The sequence below is a fragment of the Anoplopoma fimbria genome, chromosome 14 (assembly GCF_027596085.1).
Source record: "Anoplopoma fimbria isolate UVic2021 breed Golden Eagle Sablefish chromosome 14, Afim_UVic_2022, whole genome shotgun sequence".
NCBI classification, from domain to species: Eukaryota; Metazoa; Chordata; class Actinopteri; order Perciformes; family Anoplopomatidae; genus Anoplopoma; species Anoplopoma fimbria.
Window position 1 is genome coordinate 9,331,890 of NC_072462.1, and position 23,523 is coordinate 9,355,412.

Genomic DNA, 23,523 nt, shown 5'->3' on the forward strand with positions numbered 1-23,523 from the left:
TGTGCAGCACAATGAGCTATAGGTCCTCTCAAGAGCAGGAAAGACAAAATGTTATTTTCTGCAGGATTCATTACAAATGACCAATTGTGGACAGTCTTGTTAAAAGTAGCATTGAGATTATTTTCATTTTAAAATTTAGTGGAGCAAAAGTATGAAGCAGCAGAAATGGGAAAGATTCAAGTAAAGTACAAGGGCCTCTAAAGGTACAGTACTCTTGTACTTCTTTCCACCACTGCTAGTAAAAATGCTATTATTTACACACATGCTTAACCTGCTGACATGTCAAAGGTCTGCTGTGTTAATTCAACTGTAAATATTTTGATGATAACAATGTTTTAAAAGCAAGTCTATGTAGGTTTGCACAAATGTGAGGAAGTGATTTGGAGAAAAGTAGGCCAGATTTTAAGGATTATTGCTGTGGGACACTCAGGATGATGAATTACTTAAATATCTGCTTTGTTGGAGTTCAATTCATCAAACTACCGAGAACTTGAAACTTATGGTTTTTGAAACTTTTGGTGCTTATTAAATGATCAGAACATAGCTGTCCAACAAAACTATAAAAAAAACATTGATGTAATATTGTATAATATAAATTGAACGTCTAGGGTCTAGCCTTGGGGTGGCGTCATAGCTCACATAAGGCTCCGAGGACATTTTTATGAGACTGGAGGCTACGCTGACATGTTCAACTTAATGCCTATGCAACACCATGTCCGAGATGCATTCACAGTAGTTAGCTGAAGATCATAGCATCCCTTTGCTTTAGATTGTGGTAAAAAAAATAATTAAACTTTAAGTGTTGTAAGGCTACTTTACATGTTTTCTTTCCAATATAAACACGTGTCTGAATTATGCAAAAAAATACATAGATACACAGATTTATTGAAAATATTAAATAAAATGTGTAATAAATGTTTTTTTGGGGAAAAGAACATTTAGAGCGTCTGTTCAGGTCTAACCATTGACGGTAGATCCCAGAAACCACATTCTGTGTTTTCCAAGGCACCCTGAACGTAGCACGAGGTTTGACAGCTACACAGCCAAACATGGCGACTGCTAGCTAGCGCAACCAGGTAAACCCTTCGTCTTTTATTGTTGTACAGCTGTCCGGAAACACCACAGGGCCGTTAAACATTCTCAGAGAGGGACTGTGAACGAGTGTCGCCTATATGTTCGCCTTTCCAGGTTATTATCTATCCGTTCGGCTCTCTGGTAACGTTATGTGAAGGCGGTTTGTGAGCCTCATTTAAAGGAAGACAGGTGTGAAGCGACACAACAACAGTGGGCTGAGGGCGGACTGTTCCTGCTTGGTTTCCTCACCCTGTTTGCCGATATGTTTCTCAGGTAAGACACGGTTCCACCCAATGACACAGTATGTCTCTCATCCGCCGTGTCTGTGTTCTCCAGCGTTGTTTTATTTAGGGTTGTGTGACTCTCAGCTGACGCGTCGCTCTTAGCAGAATTGAAATGGCACTCCGAGATGATAAAGCAGAGGGTAACGTTACCTCGTTGCCGTAAAACAAGATCAAAGCATTAACGAGCTCATATGTACCCCTCTATAGAAAGACTACTTATTCAATAATTGTATTTGTATTGTTAAATACACAGCCAGCTATTGGCTTACACTGCGTCCTTTTGTTTGTCTACAGTGACCTGTACTCAAATACATGATGGCTCCACCCACGGGTGAATTCTATAAGATAAATGAATCCTCATCACTTAATATTCCTTCTCCCAGACAAAGCAAGTGGACAAAACGCTCAGTCTCAATAACTGCTGCACATGGTCAGTTTGGTATGAAAACTCTTGCTTGCTATCGGGTCAAACTTGCGAAATGGACAAGAGTCCTTCACTGTAGAGAGGCAGTTTCCAGGAGCCCAACGGCATACATGACTTTGAGAGTTCCTCTGCAGAGTTGGTGGACCTCCTGAAAGGATGACCATCTCTGCAGCTCTCACCACAGCAAACTGTACAAATGATTCAGCAACTAATTCATTTAGGTCATTTGTAGGCGCAAACTCCTTGGTTTCAGCCTTTTGAAATGTGAATACCTTAGTTTCTATAATAATAAACTGAATATATTTCGGTTTGGGGAGAGTTAGTTAGAACATTTATTTGGGCATGTTTTTTTATATTTTCTACGAATTAATTGAGAAAATAATAAGCATATAATGATGATAAAAAGAATCATTATTTGCAGCCCTCCAATAAGGCCTTTTATAGTGTCTTTTTTAATTAAAATCTGAGTTTTAGCATGCTAGAAAACAGACCACATGCTGCATCAACACAGTAGCTACCTGTCACATGACTGTTATAAGCCCGCCCTATCATTTCATACAGCCAGAATAAAATGATTGGACGGGCTACCTGTCTGTCTACCTGCCTGTCTACTTACCTACCTGCCTGCCCGTCCACCTGCATCTCTACCCACCTACCTGTCTATCAACCTGCTCTTCTACCTATCTGCAGTTTACCTGCCTGTTTACCGACCTGTCTGTCTACCTGCCTGCTTGTTTATGTTCATAATGATAATTTAGGGGGAGTGTCTTAGGAGGGAGGTGAAGGGACGGGCTGACAGTGCGGACCTCTTGGAGACTTTCTCTCTAGATTTATTGACTCTTGGATCGGGTGCTGCTAGCTTCTTTCATGTGAACAGAGAAGTCAACATTTAGCTGACTTCAATGGGGATTTTCTCCCTTTGACCTTTGAACCATTTCCTCTCTTTTTTTTTTACCTCAGCCGTGGAATCAGCTCCATAATTCAGATAATTAATACCCATATTTAAATAAATTATACTGCAAAGGTCAAAGCATTCTGGATATGCCTATATTCTGTCCTAACATTAGTAATATTTTCTTAATCTTTCTTTTTTCAGATGCGTTTTGATTGAGATGACTATATATATATATATATATATATCCTTATTATTTCGAAATACACAGCTCTTAAAAGCTCTGCGCCTATTTGTAAAGTAAGTCTTACTTTAATGTAGCTTAGGAGGCTTCTGTCAAGCCAGACAGCCATGTTCACTGTTGTGAGTCTGAGCTGAAGAATATCCCACTGCTGCTGGTATCCTTCCTGCTGAATGACTGCTGATATAGCAATGTCTCTGCTATGTGTCTGTACATTGGTAAGAGGGACCAGAGCTGCTGTACGCCTCTTATTTCATACATTATTTGTAATTACCCAAGTGTGATCAACCTAATACTCTGCTATTCACAATGAGACTTAAACCTGAATTTCTCACTGCAGCTTCCTGGTTTTCATCATACAATGGCTCAGTGCAGCTCATTAAAGAGTGCTGCAGGAATGATGTATTTTTGTAGGCCAACACAGAAGTTAGCATTGCACTGTTTAATAGGATTTTCCGATTGTATTTTGGATTTAAAGAAACGCAAATTTAATACATGTTTTGTTCAGCAAGATGGTATTTACAAATGAACACCACATTTATGATTTTTGAAGTGTGAATACAATCAGCAGTAGTAAAAAGCTAACGTTAGGCTATAAAGGAACTACACCACGGACTCATTCCTGCAGTGCTCCTGTTATTAGTGGTGGGTTTGGTTTGAACGTAGAAGATACAAGTGCCGATACACTACCCAAGTTTTGTCCCAGATTCCAAAGCGATATTTCGTCAAAACCTTGCTGAACATGTATTAAAGAAAAAAAAATTGAGAGAAAATAAATCAAAGTTGTCAAATATGTTTAAACAAACAAGCATTCAAGAAGCAGAATACAGTGTACACTTTGCAAAATTTGGTTTAAACGAGTAGATTTCAGATAAAAGATTGTAACGGTATGACCAGTGGTTTGGCTGCCTGTAAGGCTTCTAGGATGTAGGAGTGCGACACATTTCAGTCATACATACCAGTATTAAGATACCTGGATTTGATTTTACACATCCCAAAATGATACTTTGCTCAGTAAAATTATTTCGAAAACCTTACTTTCCAAAATTCAGATGTAAATGAAAAAAGAAAAATGAGAATGAGATGAGCCAAGAATAAGTAAACAAGTCTAAAACTCTGAGCAAGCATTTGGTGGCAACTTTCATGGTTTGACAGTTTTTGATTCTCTGTCAAAAACTACATAATACTCAAAGTATGCAGCACCCATAGCCAGCCTCACTGTCTGCCACGCTGCAGTTACTCAGTGTAACAGTCAATTTGGGAAAATAGAAACATTTCCTACCAACCATTTGCATTGACCATTGCCCAGTAGCTACATTTTTACTCTGATCTGCTTCTCTGCCTCTATCCTGTTGCATTCTGTCCAACCCTCTCTTTTCTTCCTTTATTATTTGATGAGGTCATAAAATCATTCAAATGAGTAATCCAGGTTGTTGAATGAATGAGCAGAACAGGTCAAAAGTAATCAGACTAAACTTCTTCAGGCATTCAGAGTGCTTCTATGTTCAGTCAGACAAAGGTTGTTTATATTCAGTTTAATTCAATTCAGTTTATTTTGTATAGCCCAGAATCACAAATTACAAATTTGCCTCAGAGGGCTTTACAATCTGTGCACATGCGACATCCTCTGTCCTTCCCTCACATCGGCACAGGAAAAACTCCCCTAAAAAAAACCTTTAACAGGGAGAAAAAAGGAAGAAACCTATGGGAGAACGACAGAGGAGGGATCCTTCTCCCAGGATGGACAGAATGCAATAGATGTCATGTGTACAGAATGAGCAGCATAACAGTTCTTAGATACAACACATTCAATGTATATGACATAAATGATTCATATAATAAGACTACATATAATAACAGCAGCAATTATTACAGTAGAATTATAGCCATGAAAATAGGGATAGTAATGTGGTCAGTTAATCTGCTCTTTATGTTCTAATATCCATTCATTCATTGTTGGATTTAAGAAATGCCCCCAAATAGTGAAAAAAATCCTGTCAATTTTTTCCAGAGCCCAAAGTCATGTTTTAACATTGATGCTTGTTTAATTGATTTAATTTGTTCTTGTAATGACTCTTCTATCAATTGACTAATTGATAGACTAATAGAATCATTTCTACCTCTATCTGTAGCTCACATTATGGATATAGATACCTTTCAGTCGCATCATTTTACTCTTGACTTGCTCACTCTTTGTTAATTGGAAGAATGATATACAGTGGGTACGGAAAGTATTCAGATCCCTTTAAATTTTTCACCCTTTGTTTCATTGCAGCCATTTGCTAAAATCGAAAAAGTTCATTTTTTTCCGCATTAATGTACACTCAGCAACCCATCTTGACAGAAAAAACCAGAAATGTAGAACTTTTTGCAAATTTATTAAAAAAGAAAAACTGAAATATCACATGGTCATAAGTATTCAGACCCTTTGCTCAGTATTGAGTAGAAGCACCAGTTTGAGCTAGTACAGCCACGAGTCTTCTTGGGAATGATGCAACAAGTTTCTCACACCTGGATTTGGGGATCCTCTGCCATTCTTCCTTCCTCTCCAGTTCTGTCAGGTTGGATGGTGAACGTTGGTGGACAGCCATTTTCAGGTCTCTCCAGAGATGCTCAATTGGGTTTAGGTCAGGGCTCTGGCTGGGCCAGTCAAGAATGGTCACAGACTTGTTCCGAAGCCACTCCTTTGTTATTTTAGCTGTGTGCTTCGGGTCATTGTCTTGTTGGAAGGTGAACCTTCGGCCCAGTCTGAGGTCCTGAGCACTCTGGAGGAGGTTTTCTTCCAGGATATCTCTGTACTTGGCCGCATTCATCTTTCCTTCAATTGCAACCAGTCGTCCTGTCCCTGCAGCTGAAAAACACCCCCATAGCATGATGCTGCCACCACCATGTTTCACTGTTGGGATTGTATTGGGCAGGTGATGAGCAGTGCCTGGTTTTCTCCACACATACCGCTTAGAATTAACGCCAAAAAGTTCAATCTTGGTCTCATCAGACCAGAGAATCTTATTTCTCATAGTTTGGGAGTCCTCCATGTGTTTTTTGGCAAACTCTATGCGGGCTTTCATATGTCTTGCACTGAGGAGAGGCTTCCGTCGGGCCACTCTGCCATAAAGCCCCGACTGGTGGAGGGCTGCAGTGATAGTTGACTTTGTGGAACTTTCTCCCATCTCCCTACTGCATCTCTGGAGCTCAGCCACAGTGATCTTTGGGTTCTTCTTTACCTCTCTCACCAAGGCTCTTCTCCCACGATTGCTCAGTTTGGCTGGACGGCCAGGTCTAGGAAGAGTTCTGGTCATCCCATACTTCTTCCATTTAAGGATTATGGAGGCCACTGTGCTCTTAGGAACCTTGAGTGCTGCAGAAATTCTTTTGTAACCTTGGCCAGATCTGTGCCTTGCCACAATTCTGTCTCTGAGCTCCTTGGGCAGTTCCTTCGACCTCATGATTCTCATTTGTTCTGACATGCACTGTGAGCTGTAAGGTCTTATATAGACAGGTGTGTGCCTTTCCTAATCAAGTCCAATCAGTTTAATTAAACACAGCTGGACTCCAATGAAGGAGTAGAACCATCTCAAGGAGGATCAGAAGAAATGGACAGCATGTGAGTTAAATATGAGTGTCACAGCAAAGGGTCTGAATACTTATGACCATGTGATATTTCAGTTTTTCTTTTTTAATAAATTTGCAAAAATTTCTACATTTCTGTTTTTTTCTGTCAAGATGGGTTGCTGAGTGTACATTAATGCGAAAAAAATATGAACTTTTTCGATTTTAGCAAATGGCTACAATGAAACAAAGAGTGAAAAATTTAAAGGGGTCTGAATACTTTCCGTACCCACTGTAGAGTGAGACTATATGAATGTAAACTGCATTTATTATCATCAAATCATCTGTTGATTAATTTCTCAGTTATTCTATAAAATGTCAGGAAATAGTGCATCAAGTCCTTCACTATTTACTGTTGCCTCCAAAACACAAACTTATTTACGGTCACATAAGACAGAAAACAAGAAAAACAGAAACATGGAAATGTTTGGCATTTTGTTTGTCAAATAGCTTGAAGAAATGATCAATTGACTATCAAAATAGTTACTGATGAATTATCTGTCTAATGACTAAATTCCTTACTATTTCAGCTAAATATAAATTAAAACACAGTTTCATTTATACTGGGGCGGCTGAGCAGTGGGCTCCTCAGGGATGGGTTAAATACAGAAGGGAGATTTTGTGTATCTATGTATGTACATGATCAATAATGCTGATATTCATATTCAATGTATCTTTTCCTTTAACATCTCTAATTCTATGAGGTCATTGCAAATCAATGAGAATGTTTGCCTTTTGGCACAATAGATTTCTTCTTGATGACATACCTCTGCTTTTATTATAATTCCGATATGTACCAAACTATGTCAATATGCTGATATTAAATCACATATCGAAAGATTTTGCCCATATTTCACATCCCTAGCAGATTGACCACCAATACTGTAGAAGCTTGTACCTCTGTCTTCATCTGCTTTTGTGTCTTTCCCCAGGTGATCTCAGGCCTCTTTGTGAACCAGCCCCTCACCCACCCCTGCTCACAATGTCATCGCCACCAACAAACCCCCCCACCAGCACCTCCCTGTCCCCTGGGTCTGGGGTGCAGCCCTTGGCTGCCCTGGACTCCCTGTCCATGTCTTCCCTCCTGTCTGGGGATTTAGATGAAGAAGTTGACGGAGGAAGAGGGGAAGGGGAGGAGGACGGGCTCCGAGACCTAGAAGTGAACCCTTATGATGGTTTGCCTTTTTCTTCGCGCTACTACGCTCTGCTGGAAGAGAGGCGGCAGTTTCCCATCTGGAGGCTCAGGCAGAGTCTGCTGGAGCACCTGGAGAGCCACAACATGCTGCTGCTCAGCGCACCGAGTGGAGCGGGGAAAAGCACCCAGGTAACCAGGAGCCAACGGGGACACGGCCACATCACATGTAGTGTATGGAGTTACCTAGATTTATTCAGGTCAAACTCATTATACTATGACTTACCAGGTTTTTGTTACCACTAGAATATTTCCTTCACACTGTCATGAGGGAGGGAGTCATTCTTACTTTACTAGGAACTTAACTAAGAATGACTGTAATTTATTTACAAAGGCATTTCTCATGCAACACCATAGGCCAACCATATTAAAAGCATCATTGTCTATTAATATAGACAGCTACATGAGAACTTTAAATCTGACTAAAGAATACAACAGTGAAAATAAGACAAACTTGACCACTTTTAATTTGCTGTTCTGCAGACACAATTTGAGCCAAATACATTACACAGTCAAATGAAGGGAGCCGCTCTCTTCTCACCACTGTTGGCTATATAACTAGCACTGTCAAAGTGGTGAGAAGTATTCAAATCCATCACTGATGTAAAAATCGAAATACTTTGATAAAAGTAAAAGTAAAATATGCTCCATTACAAGTTATCTTCTGGAGATGCTTTAAACTAATTTATATCTTCTTATACATCTTTTAAACTAATCACCTGTTTTATATATAGAGTCTTAATCTGCAAAGTCACCTGTAGTGTTCAGGGGAATAAAAGTGTTAAGTGGCACAAAATGGAAATACTCAAGTGAAGTACACATACTTCGGAACTGTACTAAAGTGCAGTACTTGAGTAAATATACTTATACAATGCACATACACAATATCTCCAGTAATATTGGAATCATTTTCCAACATCAGTGGGTGAATGGTTGGAACCATTTTATTAGTTTTCAGTGTTTCCCTGTAGTTTGAGTTGAATCTCTTTTGAGATGTGTTTTCTTCTTCTACTACTACTACTACTACTACTACTACTACTACTACTACTACTACTACTATGTGTTGTCAAAGCAATAGAGAGGTCTCCTTCATTTGCTTGTGTTTGTCTATTTGCACACAAGTCCTTAAGTGGCACTGTGTGGAGCTCTCTTGGCCGCTGCTGTTTGGCCGTATTGGGGATTTATTGAGTCTGTGCAGATGCTTTCCATGCCACAGAAAGCTGACAAAACAACAGTAGAAGACTAACCAGGTCTTTAAACACAGCAATAATGGCTTCATGTTGATCTTATTTCTATAATGTTGGGCATTTCCTTGATAGCAGACAATAGAGAGATGACGAGAAATGATGAGAGAAAGAGGAGCTACCCCTGGGCAGCAGGACACCCCACAGAGAATGACTTTACATTATTGTTTCTAACTAGTGGTGCAACGGATCATAAAACTCACGGTTCTGATCGAATCACGGATTGTATAAGGGAACGTATCACAGATTGGATTAGTTTGAGAGAAAAAAGGGAGCAATAATAACTTTTAGAGATCCCTGATCACGCTTTTAATTACCGATTATTGATGATCCTTATTGGCAGATACAGATCCCTTTGTTGTTTGATTATAGCAGCTTATTGCAACTGCTCTGAAGTCAGTAAACCATCAAACATTCTGAATGTTATCCCTTTACTTTGTTATAGTAATTTAAAGTGTTTTTTTCTTCATAAAAACACACAATTAAAATTTTAAGAAAATAAAAGTTGTATTTTTATATATTTTATATATATTTTATTTTATTTGTAGTTTTTAATTATGTAATATAAGATGCTTAGGGTGTTAGGAAGTTATAATAATATAACTCATCTCTAATATCTATTTTATATTACTGTGAAATGATTACTGGATTTATCACCAACACTTCATTTTACCAGATTACATGTGAACACATCATGATAACGTTATAATTTACCTTCGCACAATACTCATTTTCAGACTGAATGCATCATATTGTAACTGAACAGAACATTTGTCCATTAGCCGTTAGCATAAATGATGTCCTGATCTCAGATTTTACTGAATATTGGAGGATAACGATTCTCAGTAAAACTTTATTTCACACTGCGATGGTTAACATTAAACTGTGTAATTAATCCTCGGTTCACATGCGTGCCAGTGAGGGGGGGATCCATACGGATCACAAATCCACAGTGGTCCGTTACACCTCTATTACTAACACTTCTGCAGAGAGGAAATGGAGGCGAATGTGACAGTAGCAACACGTGGGGAAAGATTCCAGTTTTCAGGAAAATACTGGTCATACAAACATTTAGGATAAATGTGTTTTTATAACTATCAATTAATATTAATATAGCATAGGAGTAGTAGGATATAATAGTATATTTTCAAATATATATTTGCTTATATTTCCACGTGTTTTATTGAAAGACCAGGAAACCGTTTTTTTGTCCATAGTGGATGTGTCGCTGTGTGCCGGCCTGGTTTTCATGACAGCAGCACCTCAGCTCCACTCTCCTCAGGCTGATGAGTGACAGCAGAGTTACACTGTTCTAGAACCTGAACACTTTTTTTCATCAAGAAACACACTGGGCTCCCCTTTCCACCACCTTCCTCTCTGTCTGCACTCTTAATGCGACTCTTTTGCCTTATCATTGGATCTGATACAGGCTTTAATTAGATATTTACTCAAGGTCTGTGGGTTTTAAGAGGTTTTACGCAGCGTTTTTAGCTCGTTTAAGCTAATTTTTCTGGTATTCTGGCCAGCAACTTTACTGTTTTGGTTCATTCTCACTGCTCTCATCAAGCTTGTGTCTGGATATTTTCCTCAGAATTTACTGGAAACCAAAGCAGAGCCAGAAAGAGAGTGAATATTGTCTCTACATTCATCAGCTGAACCCAAACATAAGCACAAATGAATGCTTATGTTGATCTGTGGCAGCTGGATGTGAAAAAGGGAACTGTAACGGCCAACACCTTAGCATAAACTTTATAAAGATGATATTAGTCAGTGTTTCTCAGGTTGTTGGCCGAAACAATCATGTAATGAGGACAACTTGTAGTCAGTAAAGATGTATGGTCCATCCACTCTACAAAGTTTTGTCCTCAGTTGATGTTTCACCTTCACAATCTTTTTAAAGTGGGTGTGCTTCTGAAAAACGGACTAAAACTGTGTGTAATCACTCATGTTCCAGTATTGTATAACCACATTCTCATCCTGTTGACCATCTTTCTTTTCTTCTCCCTGCAGGTGCCACAGTGGTGTGTGGAGTATGCTTTGTCCTATGAATTTTCTCAGGGCCTGGTGTGTTGTTCCCAGCCTTATTCGGTGACAGCGTTGAGTCTGGCCCTTCGCGTGGCTGATGAGATGGACCTCAGTCTTGGTCTGGAGGTGGGCTACAGGGTGTCTCATGATGACAGCTGTACACCTGACACCCTGCTCAGGTTAGGATGCATGGAGAACGTACATTGATAACATCTTGTCATTTTCCCAAGCGTTGGATCATGACTCTCAATTCCAGTTGAACTGATACAGATAACATCACAAAATGGAAATCCATTTCTCCCCTTTTAATCATTCACAGTAGAGGCAACAGAGCTATCTGCAAGATTCCACTCGGATCAGAGCTGAGCAGCCTTCGACGCAGCTGTCAGTCACTGCTCGTGCACTCCGATCAAACTGTCAAACCAAGCAGTGCTTATCAAATATGAATCAATAATCTGTTACTGCATTGCTGTTGTCAGAAACATATTTTCGTTACGTTTATTTTAAAATGACAAAGTTTGCTAAGACCGATGGGCTTTGCCTGGTTTTGGCTTGACTGTTTTTAACATGGCAACCGGGTCACAAACTTTCTCATTTTAAAGCTAAACAGTAACAAAAATATTTTTCTCAAAAAGGAACAGAATTTATTATTCATGTTTGATCATCGCTGCCTAGTTCTAAAGTTTGATTGGAGTTCACAAGCTTCCCAAGCAGTGATTGACAGCTTCATTAGAGACTCCTTCGCTCTGATCGGTGGTTTTCTACGGAGCCCCGGAGTGGCCATTCAGAGGAAAAAAATATGATTTTTTTTTTTAGGCCCAAACTCGATAATAAGACCTTCCATCTGATCCCACCTCGTTCTCAAGTGCGCCAAGTTAGCCTGGACTCGAAATCACAAACATTTAGTTTGACACACTGTCGACATACCTGGAAGAGGCGCCTGACTGTGAACTGGTTGCTGTGCTAGTTACCACACCTGAAAGTGGGGGACAGAAAGACTTGTACAGAGACTGCAGGTGGAACAGATACCTGCTGCTTTCAGATGGATGTAAAGAGAGCCGGCAGTGTAAAGGAAAAGCAAACTAGAAAGTACAAGTGTTGATATTTACATATTGAAAGGAACCCTTCCCAACGCCTGCTTGACACTTTAGCAAAAACTACCGAAAGCAGCACAAACTCATGTCCCTCAGAGCCATCCCCCCACGTCATGATGCATAGAGAGTTTTTCTCAGAGGAAAGTTACAACTGTGGCTCAGGGTCGTCCTTTAATCAGAGGATCGGTGGTTCGATTTCCGGCTCCGGCAGTCCATGTCGATGTGTCCATGGGCAAGACACGTAACCCCAAATTGTTCCTGCAGTCTGTTCCTGTGGTGTATGAATGCTAGATAGATTGCTGATATGCAGTTGCCACCTTGCATGGTAGCCCCTGTCATCAGTGTATGAATGGGTGTGAATGATGAAAAGTGTAAAGTGCTTTGAGTGGTTGGAACACTACACAAGCGCTATTCAAGTTCAAGTGCATTTACCATATATAGACAAAATGAGACCCAAATATATATTTATTTTGTCTCAATGGCCAATTCTGAGCTCCTTGGTTTTTCTTCTGGTGCCGTGGAATCTTGCCAATGCCATCACGATCATTAAGAGGAGGCAGAAAAAACCTGATTATCTGTCTCACGTTCTTCTGTCAGGAGATATTGACAGTTTGAGCAATTATGATATTACTCTTTGCCCTTAGAGAGGGAGATTTAAGCCTTGTCACAGCATTCCTTTTTGCATTTCTTAGTTCTTTTGAATGATATATAACATAATTATAAATATGAGCAAATATAGGCCTTATAAGAATAACAAAAGTTTATATAATATTCAGTGCAATCATTGTTGGACTAAGCTGAGTTCAAGCTTGAAGCAGGGGGAAACAGCTAGCCTGGCTCACTACCAACACCTCTAAATCACTAATTAACATGTTTTAGACGTCAGGAAACCACTGCACCAAGAAAATTGTTTCAGTACGTTGATTCCTGTAAAAGCAGAGGTGTTGGTGGGTCTATTTTTGAGGTTTGAAGCGAGACAAGCTAGTAGTTTCCCCCTGCTTCCAGTCTTAATGCTAAGCTAAGCTAATTGACTCCAGCCTGGGGAGTTCTATATAAGCTTATCCATCCTATCTTAACAAACATTCATGATAGAGTTGTAGTGCGAGTAGTATTGACCAATCACGTTAGAGCAGGCTTTGGTTGGATGCAGATTAACAGTCCGTGTGGAGAGAAAAAGAGCTGGAGGGCATTGGGCGAATGTAATGTGAGAACCCAGCAGCCTTTGTCTGACGTCTGATGCTTTGATTTTTATTGGTTTCAAATCAGCTTGTAAACTGGCTATGTGTGAAACCATCCGGTCGTTAAGACTACAGCAGAGCACAGAGATACAGACCCTTGACCCTCGGAGGCTTATCTGTCGTAAGACTGGTTGACCATGGGTCCAGAGACTGTAACAAAAAAGCCTATAACTTGTTAACAGAATCACGTATCAACAGGTTGAGTACACGTACAGCAAACTATTCAACAAGATATCAATATCCAAATGTGCTCTACCAAGCTGTAGGGGAAACCATGGAATGAGTCATTCATTGCATTATTTTTCACATTGTATTCCAGAGGGAAAGAAGATGGCTTCATGGGTTACACTAGCTGGGTAGGATAATGTTGCATGCTCTTTCTTCTCCTTACAGCCACACCTTGACTCTTTGTTCTATGTTCCCTGCAGTTTGCTGTCCAAGGTGGCAGTAAAAGTGTTACAGCAGTGCATTCACTGAAAACTGATCCCTGTGTCTTTTACTGAACTCTGATTGATTATGTAGATAAATGTACATCCATAAAGGGTCTAGATTTCAGCCATGTATTATGTCACTTCATCTCTTATTTATATGCCCAAGGACTCTTTGACTGAGCTCCTGGCCAATGATAGTGGTTTTTGTGAGGTTTGGGCCACTGGACCATCCTGCTGTCTAAATGCTTTCAAATCTCTATTTGTTTAAAGGATAGTGGCTCCTTCCTCAATTTTTCTTTTCCTATCCCCAGGTTTGTCAGTGACACCGTCCTGCTAGAGGAAATGATGTCAGACCCTCTGCTGCATCAGTATGGAGTCGTTGTGTTGGACGAGCTCCAGGAGCGTACGGTGCCCACCGACGTGCTGCTGGGCCTGCTGTGTGACGTCTGCCGGCAGAGGCCAGACAACTTCCGGGTGGTTCTCATCACTCACCCAACACTGGCGCCTCGCCTCTCTGCCTTCCTGGGGCCGTCGGTCCCTCACCTTTCCCTGGACAGCATGCTCACAGACCCCCCCGCCAGAGAACAGGAGGAGGGGAGCGAGGTAGGGGGCGACAGAACAGCTGTTGAGTTGAACCGGGTGGAGACGCTTTACCGGGAGCTTTCATCTGGGAAGGACCCGGTGGCTGCTGCCTGTCACATGGTGCTGGATCTGCACCGAAGGGGAGAGGAGGGAGACGTGATGGTGTTTTTGGCCAGTGCACAGGTACAAGTCTACTAATACTTTATATTCCTCATTAGTCCAAACTTCTGTGAGGAGAGAAAACAAGCCCTCTTATGAACACTTGTTAAAACTTTAGTACCAAATGTCACTGTTTGAATGAATCTCTGTATAACGTCAACATCTATGAGCTGATGTCCTCTCTGATCTGCTCCTGTGCAGGAATGGCAGACTCTGATTGTACGAATGAAAATTACTTTACAGAGCAACAATTGCAGAATGCAAATACATAGATGGCTATTACTAAAAATTGTGTTTCATAAAATTCTAATGTTAAGTAATATATCATAAACACAAATTCAATCGTTATTTCAAGGGGAGAAAATGTTTCGGCAAAATTAACATGTTGATATATTCAACTATTGATATGACCTAAGTGCCAGTTAATCAGTTAAATGATGTGGCAGTCATCAAGGGTTTTATTTAGAGGCTCTTTTAATTTGGGCTCGTGTCTCACGTTCATCGGTTCATTAGTGAAGAGTTCAACTTTTCTTAGTGCAGTTATCTGTTTATCAGAAGAAACCCTATCAAATTACGCGTTAAGTATTTTAAAAATCTTGAACAAAAGGAAAAACTCACCCACCTTTGTCTTGTAGAGGAGTGAAACGAGGACAACTCGACCTGAGAGGCCTGTGTCACACAAACACACACACACACACACACACACACACACACACACACACACACACACACACACACACACACACACACACACACACACACACACACACACGCACATTGCCACAATGTATCTGTCATGTGTTCTCCATCCAGTTGCAAAGCTGTATATTGACCTTCGGTTTATCCAACTCTCTCATGCACATTAAACTCCCTTTATGTCAACATCAGCACGCCTTCGGCTGACTGGCTGACAATGCTGGTTTCCATTAAAGGCGGAGCCGGTCCTGTGCTCCTGTGTTAGATGGGCTACTTTTGTAAGTCGGAGTCCTCTCTGAGGATACTGATCTTCTCTGGTTAATCTTCAGTGCAGTCACACAACAAACAAAAGCACAGAGAAACACGTTTCAGGGCTACTTGCGTCGGCTGACATGAGCCCTCATAACTTGTGTGTAGGGCTTGAGAGTTACGTTTGAAAAGTGGACTCAAACTGATGCTCCATTCTCTCTCTTCCCTGTTCTGTGTAGGAAACAGAGGCGTGTGTGGCTCTGCTGGAGAAGGAGTGTGTAGCTCTGAGTCCTCAGCTTGGTTCTCTCAGGATCCTCCCCCTCCATGCTGGACTGGGTGGGCTGACCCAACGGGTCTACGAATCCAGCCCCGAAGCTTCTTCATTGAGGGAGAGTGAAAGCTCAGATGGCCGTAACGGCTCGGTGCTGGGAGCCGGAGGTCAGGGGGTGAGAAGGAAGGTTATCCTCTCCGATGCCCTCGCAGAGGCTTCCTTCTCCCTGTCAGCCATTCGCTATGTCATAGACACAGGCTTTCAACTCAAAACTGTGAGTTTGTTTTCACACCTGACCAAATGTCATGATTATATTACAAAGCAAAATAAGCCCATTCGTCTCTGTCTCTTATGTTTCCATTGTATGTATTTATTCTTTTCATTGGTTGCCCGTATTTTTTTAATATAAGCTTGTTCTAACATGTTCAACTGAATGTAAAGAATGTAGCTATTAAATTTGAACTTAATTGCTAAGGACAAAGAGTTATTTGATTAAGTGAAAACAATAGCACGTTCAGACTATCATGTAAATATAATAATATAATATTCTGCCAAAGGTTTACAATACACAGATTCGAGCTAACTCGCAGGTCGTGAGGATGATCAGCAAACACCAGGCCGACATGAGAACTCAAAGGGTGAACAGCCACCTCCCAGGTAGGTCAAAGGTCATTATTGCTGTTCTGATTACCAGCAGATGTGGACTTTCTAAACCCCAAGATTTCACTTAATGAACCAAATAACTTCACTAAAGTCACTGTGGCAGACAGCAATGCATGGCCGCAAAGTCATTCAGGTTTGGGATTTGCACTTATTTTCTGTAAACCAAGCTTTTTACAAAAGACTGCACAATCCAGCTACTGTATGAACACGTTAACTGTTTAGCTTTGGATGACATAATTTAAACAGAATTCAAATCAAATCAAATTTTTTAAATACAGGCATTTCCTGTTTGATGACTGTTTACTACATGTGGTCTCCTTGTTGGTCTTCAGGGCTGTGTCTCCGTCTTTACCCCCAGTCTCTGTATGAGGATGGGATGGAGGAGGCTCATTGTCCAGGGGTGGTGGAGGAAAACCTGAGTCACTTGGTGCTGTTGCTTAAAAGGCTTGATATTGCCGACATGGGACAGTGCAAGTTCCTGGACAGACCAGGTACATTTTTGAACTACTTTGAATAACACTTAATACCAGCTTGGGGAGGGATGCTGGTATTGTTTTCACCTTGTGATTCTGTGTGTGAGTCGTCGTGGCTAAATGTGATCCTGGAGACACTGACTGTAACAGGAAGTACCACTGAAGAGGTTTTCAGTACACTACCGGGGCAAGGCACGGCACATTTGTTTACATAACACATTTCATACCCAGAGGTAATCAGAAGCATTTAACAGATTACATAAAACACATGATAAAAATAAATAATAATAAAAACAATTTAAAAAAAACACACTAAATAAAAACAATGGAACAAAATTACATAAATTAAATTTTAAATTTAAAAGAAATGGTGAACAGGTAGGTCTTTTGCAAGTAGTTAGCATTATTTTAGCCTTAGCTCTTCTGCCAATATGTTCTACCTTTGAGCAGCATAGATGCTAAATAAAACTTCACCGTGTTTAGTTTGAACTCAAGGAACAGCCAGCCCACCTAAGAGGTCTGCATGGCTCGGTCAGGAGATCTGAAGTATCTAGTACCTAAACGGTTAAGTGAATAATTAACAAGCAATAGGATTTTGAAGTTGATTCTATGAAGAGCTGGTAGCCGATGTACTGATCTGAGAACTGGAGTTATATGCTGAGCCTTTGTGGTCCTTGGTATAGCCATGGCAGCAGCAGGGATCAGCTGATGCTGTCTGATGCTGTCTTAGACACATCTGTGTTGATCATGTTATCACATAAAGTCTCTGATCCTTACAATATTTTAAGGTGGTAGAAGGATGATTTAGTTATTGATTTAATGTGACTACTGAAATTTACCTCTGATTCCAAGGTGTTGAACTTCATTTTTACCCTTTTTATATTTTTTTTAAATATTTTTTACCCAAATACAATGACTTCTATTTTTTTCCTCATTTAACTGGAGACCGTTTTGGAACATCCAGCTAATCATTTCGTAATATATTGTCCCAGGTGTTCTATTGAGCTTTATTTGTTTGGTGACACAGATAGATTAAGGAACAGAGGTCCGACAATTGACCCTTGCAGAACTGTGCTCTGTTGTACAGCTACTAATTAATACAAAACATTCTCTGTCTTGAAGGTAGGACTTGAACCAATTCAGGACCATGTAAGAGAGACCAAACTAGTGTCCACCGTATCAAATGCAGCAGTCGAGTCCATTAACACGAGGACAGAGACTTTACCAGAATCCGTACTGAGATTGATGTCATTCAGAACCTTGATAAGAGCAGTTTCTCTACAGTGGTTGGGCCTAAATCCATACTTGAAGTTGTCAAGGAAGTTATTTACTGCCAGTAAGTTACTGAGTTGTCCAAAGACAAATTTCTCTATTATTTAAAAAATAAATGTCAGGCTTGATATAGGCTTGAAGTTATTCAGTACGGATTCATTCCGGTTTAGATTTTTTTAAGTGGCTTGATTACTGCAGTTTTAATGGCTGTGGGGAAGACCCCTGAAAGCAGTGACCTGTTGACAATCTCTTCTACATCTGTTGCCAGACAACTTAAACCTTTTTGAAAAAACTCTGAAGGCAAGAAATTAAGGCACCATGATGAGTTCTAGCTGATTGCTGAGACGTGTAATTTAACTCTTGTGAGGAACCACTGAAGGTTTACTCATCTTTAAAAAAAAATCTGTGAAAAGGGAGTCATTACACTACCTTGTTGAATTGAAATTTAGGAGGCATTAGTTCTTTTGGGTTGGTGAATTTGTCCACAGTGGGAAAAATGCATTATTATTTTCTGAATTAATGATCTGACACAGAAATGATTGTCATGCGTTTTCTGCTCAAAATGATATTTGTGGAGACTCACTTTGTGGAGATCATAGTTATTTGGGAGTTTAGTTTTCCGTCATTTGCACTCTGCTTTTCGACACATTCTTTTTAAAGTTTGGCCTGCAGGGGGATCCTCCAGAAGTGACTTTAACTCCAATTTCATCAATAATCAATTGAAATGTCCATAATATCATCTACTTATGTTGAAAGAGAGGAGGGTATCATGGAGTTTGCCTGAGAAATCCAACTCTACTATATTCACCCATATTTAGTTTTTGTACTGTTTCAAACTTGTGTGAGTGTCCACTATGAGGGTCATATCAAACATAACACAGAAGTGATCCGATAAGGCAGGTGCCTGTCTGTCTGTCTGTCTGTCTGTCTTTCCGTCCGTCCGTCCATCCGTCGGTAGATAGATCTTACATGGTTGTGATCCACAACCATGTAAGATGTAGTCATGACACTTTACAGGTGTGTAGTCGAGAGCAATATGAAGGCTGAGTTCAAAGATGGGTTTAGTCCAAGCAAGGGGCCCAGAAGTAGGGGCTTTAGGAAGTGGAGAAGGGGCCACTTACTAATTTTATTAATGTTTGTATGACTTAAAGACCAGTTCTTTGTGTTTTCTTGAGGCAAAATAGACTCTTTATCTCTCTTTCTTTTAAACTAGTTGGGAAGCAGACAACATAACTTTGTTCGCAACATTAATAAAAACTGTGTATCGTTTGTTAATGAAGCCGTACACAGGTTGAAGCAGCATCAGGGACTGGTTTCACACCTGGAACTGTTCTACAGGATCTAAATGTAGTTCCTGGTCCTTTGGGTGAAACACAGTCTTAGTTTCTCAAAAGGTTCTGGGTCGCTACTATTTGCCTTCCTTGTTGCTTCATCAGACCACCATCTGTGTACTACAGCAGTTTGCAGTTAACTCCTATCTCCTCCTTTTTATGTTCCTTCCATGTCTCCCTCAATCCCAGCCCCCGAGGCTCTAATGCAGGCTCTGGAGGACCTGGACTACCTGGCAGCACTGGACGACGACGGGAACCTGTCAGAGGTGGGCATCATAATGTCAGAGCTGCCACTGGAGCCACCGCTGGCTAAAGCCCTGATAGCTGCCTGCGAGTACGACTGTGTTGATGAGCTTCTCACTATAGCCGCCATGCTCACAGGTAAAAAAAAAGAAAAGAAGGAATCATTTTCCTGTTTGGAAAACAGTTAAAATAACATAATCAACTCACATTCCAGGAGATATGAAACCCCATGACACACTGAAAGGCCATGGCTATGTCAATTTTGCATATTTATTAATCAGTCAACGTTGATTGTATGCATACAGCACATTTTCAAAAGTACTTATGTATTTACTTATGTATTCTTGATGTGATCTTTGTCTTCTATCAGCTCCCTCCTGCTTCCTGACATTAGAACCCAACAGAGAGGAGGTTGCTGTCGCACACTGGCGACCCCTGATGCACACCGAAGGAGACCACATGACTCTCATTAATATTTATAACACCTTCATTGAGCGTACGTACCCTTCAGCCTTCATTACAGTAACACTTTGTTAGTCAACAAACTTAATTCAGCTGGGTGTGTTTCAGACATCTGTTACATCATCACTGGACACATAATATCGGAGGCTCTTACAAATGTTCACTAACTCAACAGGACTGTGTCATGTGTTTAAGCATCAGAAGGAGTACAGAGTTTGGGATTTAGCTGACTGTTGATGCTTTATAACATATATATATATACATAAATTATTGAATGGTCTCTGTGTGGTGATTGCAGATAATCAGGATGAAGCATGGTGCACGACAAACTTCCTCAGTCACGCCGCCTTACGATTGGCCGTGGTGATCAGGGCGGAGCTGCTGGAAGTGATGCAACGAATCGAGCTTCCTGTTTCTCCTCCTGCTTTTGGATGCCAAGACAACTGCACGAACATCAAGCGCGCTCTCATCTCAGGCTTCTTCCTCAAAGTAAACTCCCTGTTTTCTAAAACTGAGTGATAAATACCTGCAAAACTAACGACATTCCCAGCAGCCTCAGCTGTACTTTGTGTTTACTGCTAATTAGCAAATGTTAGTGGGCTAACATGCTTACATAAGATGGTAAACATTATACCTGTCTACATGTTAGCTTTGTCATTGTGAGCATGCATTAGCATGCTGACTTTACAATTTATACAAAGTGCCTCCTCAGAGAGCTGCTAGCATGTGGACTCTTGTCCCACTGTCCATGTGGTTGTGCTTTAGAGGTGCTCTGACCTGGAGGGCTTGGTGAAGGCAATTCCTGTTAAAGGTGCCATATTTTGTACTGTAGGTGAGAAAAACAAAAACAACAAGTGGTGTTGTGTTTTGAGCATCAAAAGTCAAGTGCTATCTAGCTCCATATTTTTGTGAATATATTTGAGAGAAAGCAGACATCTCTACAGTCGATATCTCCAACACTCACAACTCAGCAAAACAATCTGGATTGATAAATAACATTATGGGTAAGAGAAACCATGTCTGTTTGATTTGGGGCTGAACTGTCCCTTTAAGAACCAGTTACATAATGAATATGGGATTCTTGTCTTTTTCAATGTGGAACCTAATATTAAAAAAAGCAGTGTGTTGGTCAAACCCTACTTTTCATCTCACACTTCCCATAGTGTTATAACTGTATCACAGGTTTGCCTCAACACATCTTCCTTCCATCTTTCAGTCCTTCACACTTCCACCCATATTTTCTTACTTTGTTGTGGATAATAAAATCTGTTCCTCTACTCTTCAGGTGGCTCATGATGTGGATGGTTCAGGTAACTACCTCCTGCTAACTCACCGCCACGTGGCTCACCTGCATCCCTTCTCCTCCTACCTGTGTCGGCAACCGTGCCCGAAACCCCCGAGCTGGGTCCTGTACCACGAATTCACCATCTCCTGTGATAACTGCATCCGCATCGCTTCAGAAGTCCACCCTCAGATGTGAGTCAAACCGTGACGTTGTGCGAGTTACTGTTACGGATTTTGATGTGTTTACTTGTTTGTTTGTTTTCAGCTTTTCTTGATCAAAAAGTTAATAACATAAAAATCCATCTCTTCTAGTCTGTTAATGATGAAGCAGGACATAGTCAAGCCAGTGTTCATGTTGGCCCCTGCTTTTTAGCCTAAATTATTTGGTAAAAACAATGTTCGTTTAGCCAAATTCTAACTAAAACATCAGAGAACATATTTCTTTGGAGAAGGATTTCAATAATGCTGCGACATTAACCCTTTTGATGTGAATGTTCAACATCAACAGCACTTGATAATGTAAAGCTATCTAACCTTCTCATAAATGCTGTGCTCCCTGCCTGCTTTTGTAGTTAGTTTCAGCTGTTTGTCTTCTCCAATCAGTGGACTGTGCATGTAGATTTATTTCTAAGAGCTGGGGAGGTCAGAGAACGTGCTCAAAGAGACAGAATGGTACTGAATGAAAGAGGCTTTCTACAGATGCATGCAGGTCCAGCAGTATTTAGTTCAATGTCTTTTTTGTCCTTCCCTCACATTGTTCTTACCTTTTTTATTCGTTAATGAAAGAATGCATTTCATCATAATTCTTGTTTTCAAAGATTACTTTTGCTCTTTGAACAGAGCCTGGCTAGTTTTTCCTCCTGCTTCCAATCCTCCTGCTAAGCTAGGCTAATCGCACCCTGGCTCCAGGACAGCCAATAAGAATATTTTCTTAAATGTTGAAGTGTTCATGTGATCATTGCCGCCTCTGAGGACTTTTGATGGTGATTTTATCAATAACAGGCTGGTATAATAAAACCCCTCTGTGCTGCAGGCTTGTGGAGTTGGCCCCTCAGTACTACCTGGGAAACCTGCCGTCGAGTGACGGCAAAGAGCTGCTCATGGAGCTGAGGCAGAGTCTGGAGCCCCCATCATACGAGCCGGACCAGGGGTCAGACGAGCACAGCAGGACTCACAGAGACGCAGAGGGGACAGGAGAGACTCACAGTGAGTCCAGCACTGAGCTCTGTGTTGTCCAATGAGACCGAAGAAGAGACTTAAAACACACGGCTGTCACTTTATAGTTTGATCTGAGATTTGGTACTTTGTATAAATTAAGATTTAATCATTTTCATGTGTGATTTTCAAATGGACCTTTACTGGAAAACACTAATGTACAGTAATGTATTGTGAATATATCTTATATGCAGTGGCTTTGGTAAATATTTAAACCCTTTCATTTTCTCCTTGTTGTGCTATGGTGTGTTTGTTATTCTATAAAAAAGTTTAATAATAGTCTGTAATCACTTTCTCATTGCGGGTTGCTGTGTGCACAGCGGCACACAAACAGTGATTGTAATTTGTGTCATTTTTTTAATTAATCACTAGAGACTTCAGCTAAAAGCAATACGCACTACTTCAGAGAGCAGAGACACTGTTATGGTTTACCTTTGACCTCTATGCAGATGCCCATGAACAGGTGGCTTCTCAGGGCTCACTGTGATGCACAGAGCTTCTATTTTCAACGTTTTGATACTGTTTGTATAATGTTTTGGGTTTCCTGCTTTGATCTTTGTGTCAGTAATGAAAAATCCTATTTAATAGGATGTCTGTTAAAACAGTGCTTCAATACTTTAAATAAAAGGTTTTTTTTATGTTTGAAATATCTCAGCTGAGTGATTTTTTTACTAAAGCTACTATAGTAAGTTAATAACTGACTTAACTCTATTAACGATATACAGATGCAATTCTCTGTATTGCTGGTTTTGTCCGAGCTGAACTCAGGTGGCATGATACGTTTCGAACCTCTATATCAGTTGTACTCCGGCAATTACGCATCGCTCTTTCTTTAAGATGGTGGACTTGTGAGGGATTTTGGGGCGAGCTAAAAA

The 23,523-nt window shown here is 40.5% G+C and overlaps 1 protein-coding gene across 1 annotated transcript; it reads left to right on the top strand.

The window, feature by feature from the left end:
• Positions 1 to 982: 982 nt before the first annotated feature.
• dqx1 (DEAQ box RNA-dependent ATPase 1) lies at positions 983 to 23,295 on the top strand. The gene is made up of 13 exons (XM_054612291.1): positions 983 to 1,076; positions 1,189 to 1,347; positions 7,457 to 7,848; positions 10,971 to 11,164; positions 14,060 to 14,513; positions 15,674 to 15,979; positions 16,263 to 16,362; positions 16,701 to 16,859; positions 19,634 to 19,825; positions 20,058 to 20,183; positions 20,448 to 20,638; positions 21,435 to 21,625; positions 22,467 to 23,295. The coding sequence occupies exons 3-13, from the start codon at positions 7,507 to 7,509 to the stop codon at positions 22,672 to 22,674; spliced, it is 2,463 nt and encodes an 820-aa protein (XP_054468266.1). The 5' UTR covers positions 983 to 1,076; positions 1,189 to 1,347; positions 7,457 to 7,506; the 3' UTR covers positions 22,675 to 23,295.
• Positions 23,296 to 23,523: the final 228 nt, after the last annotated feature.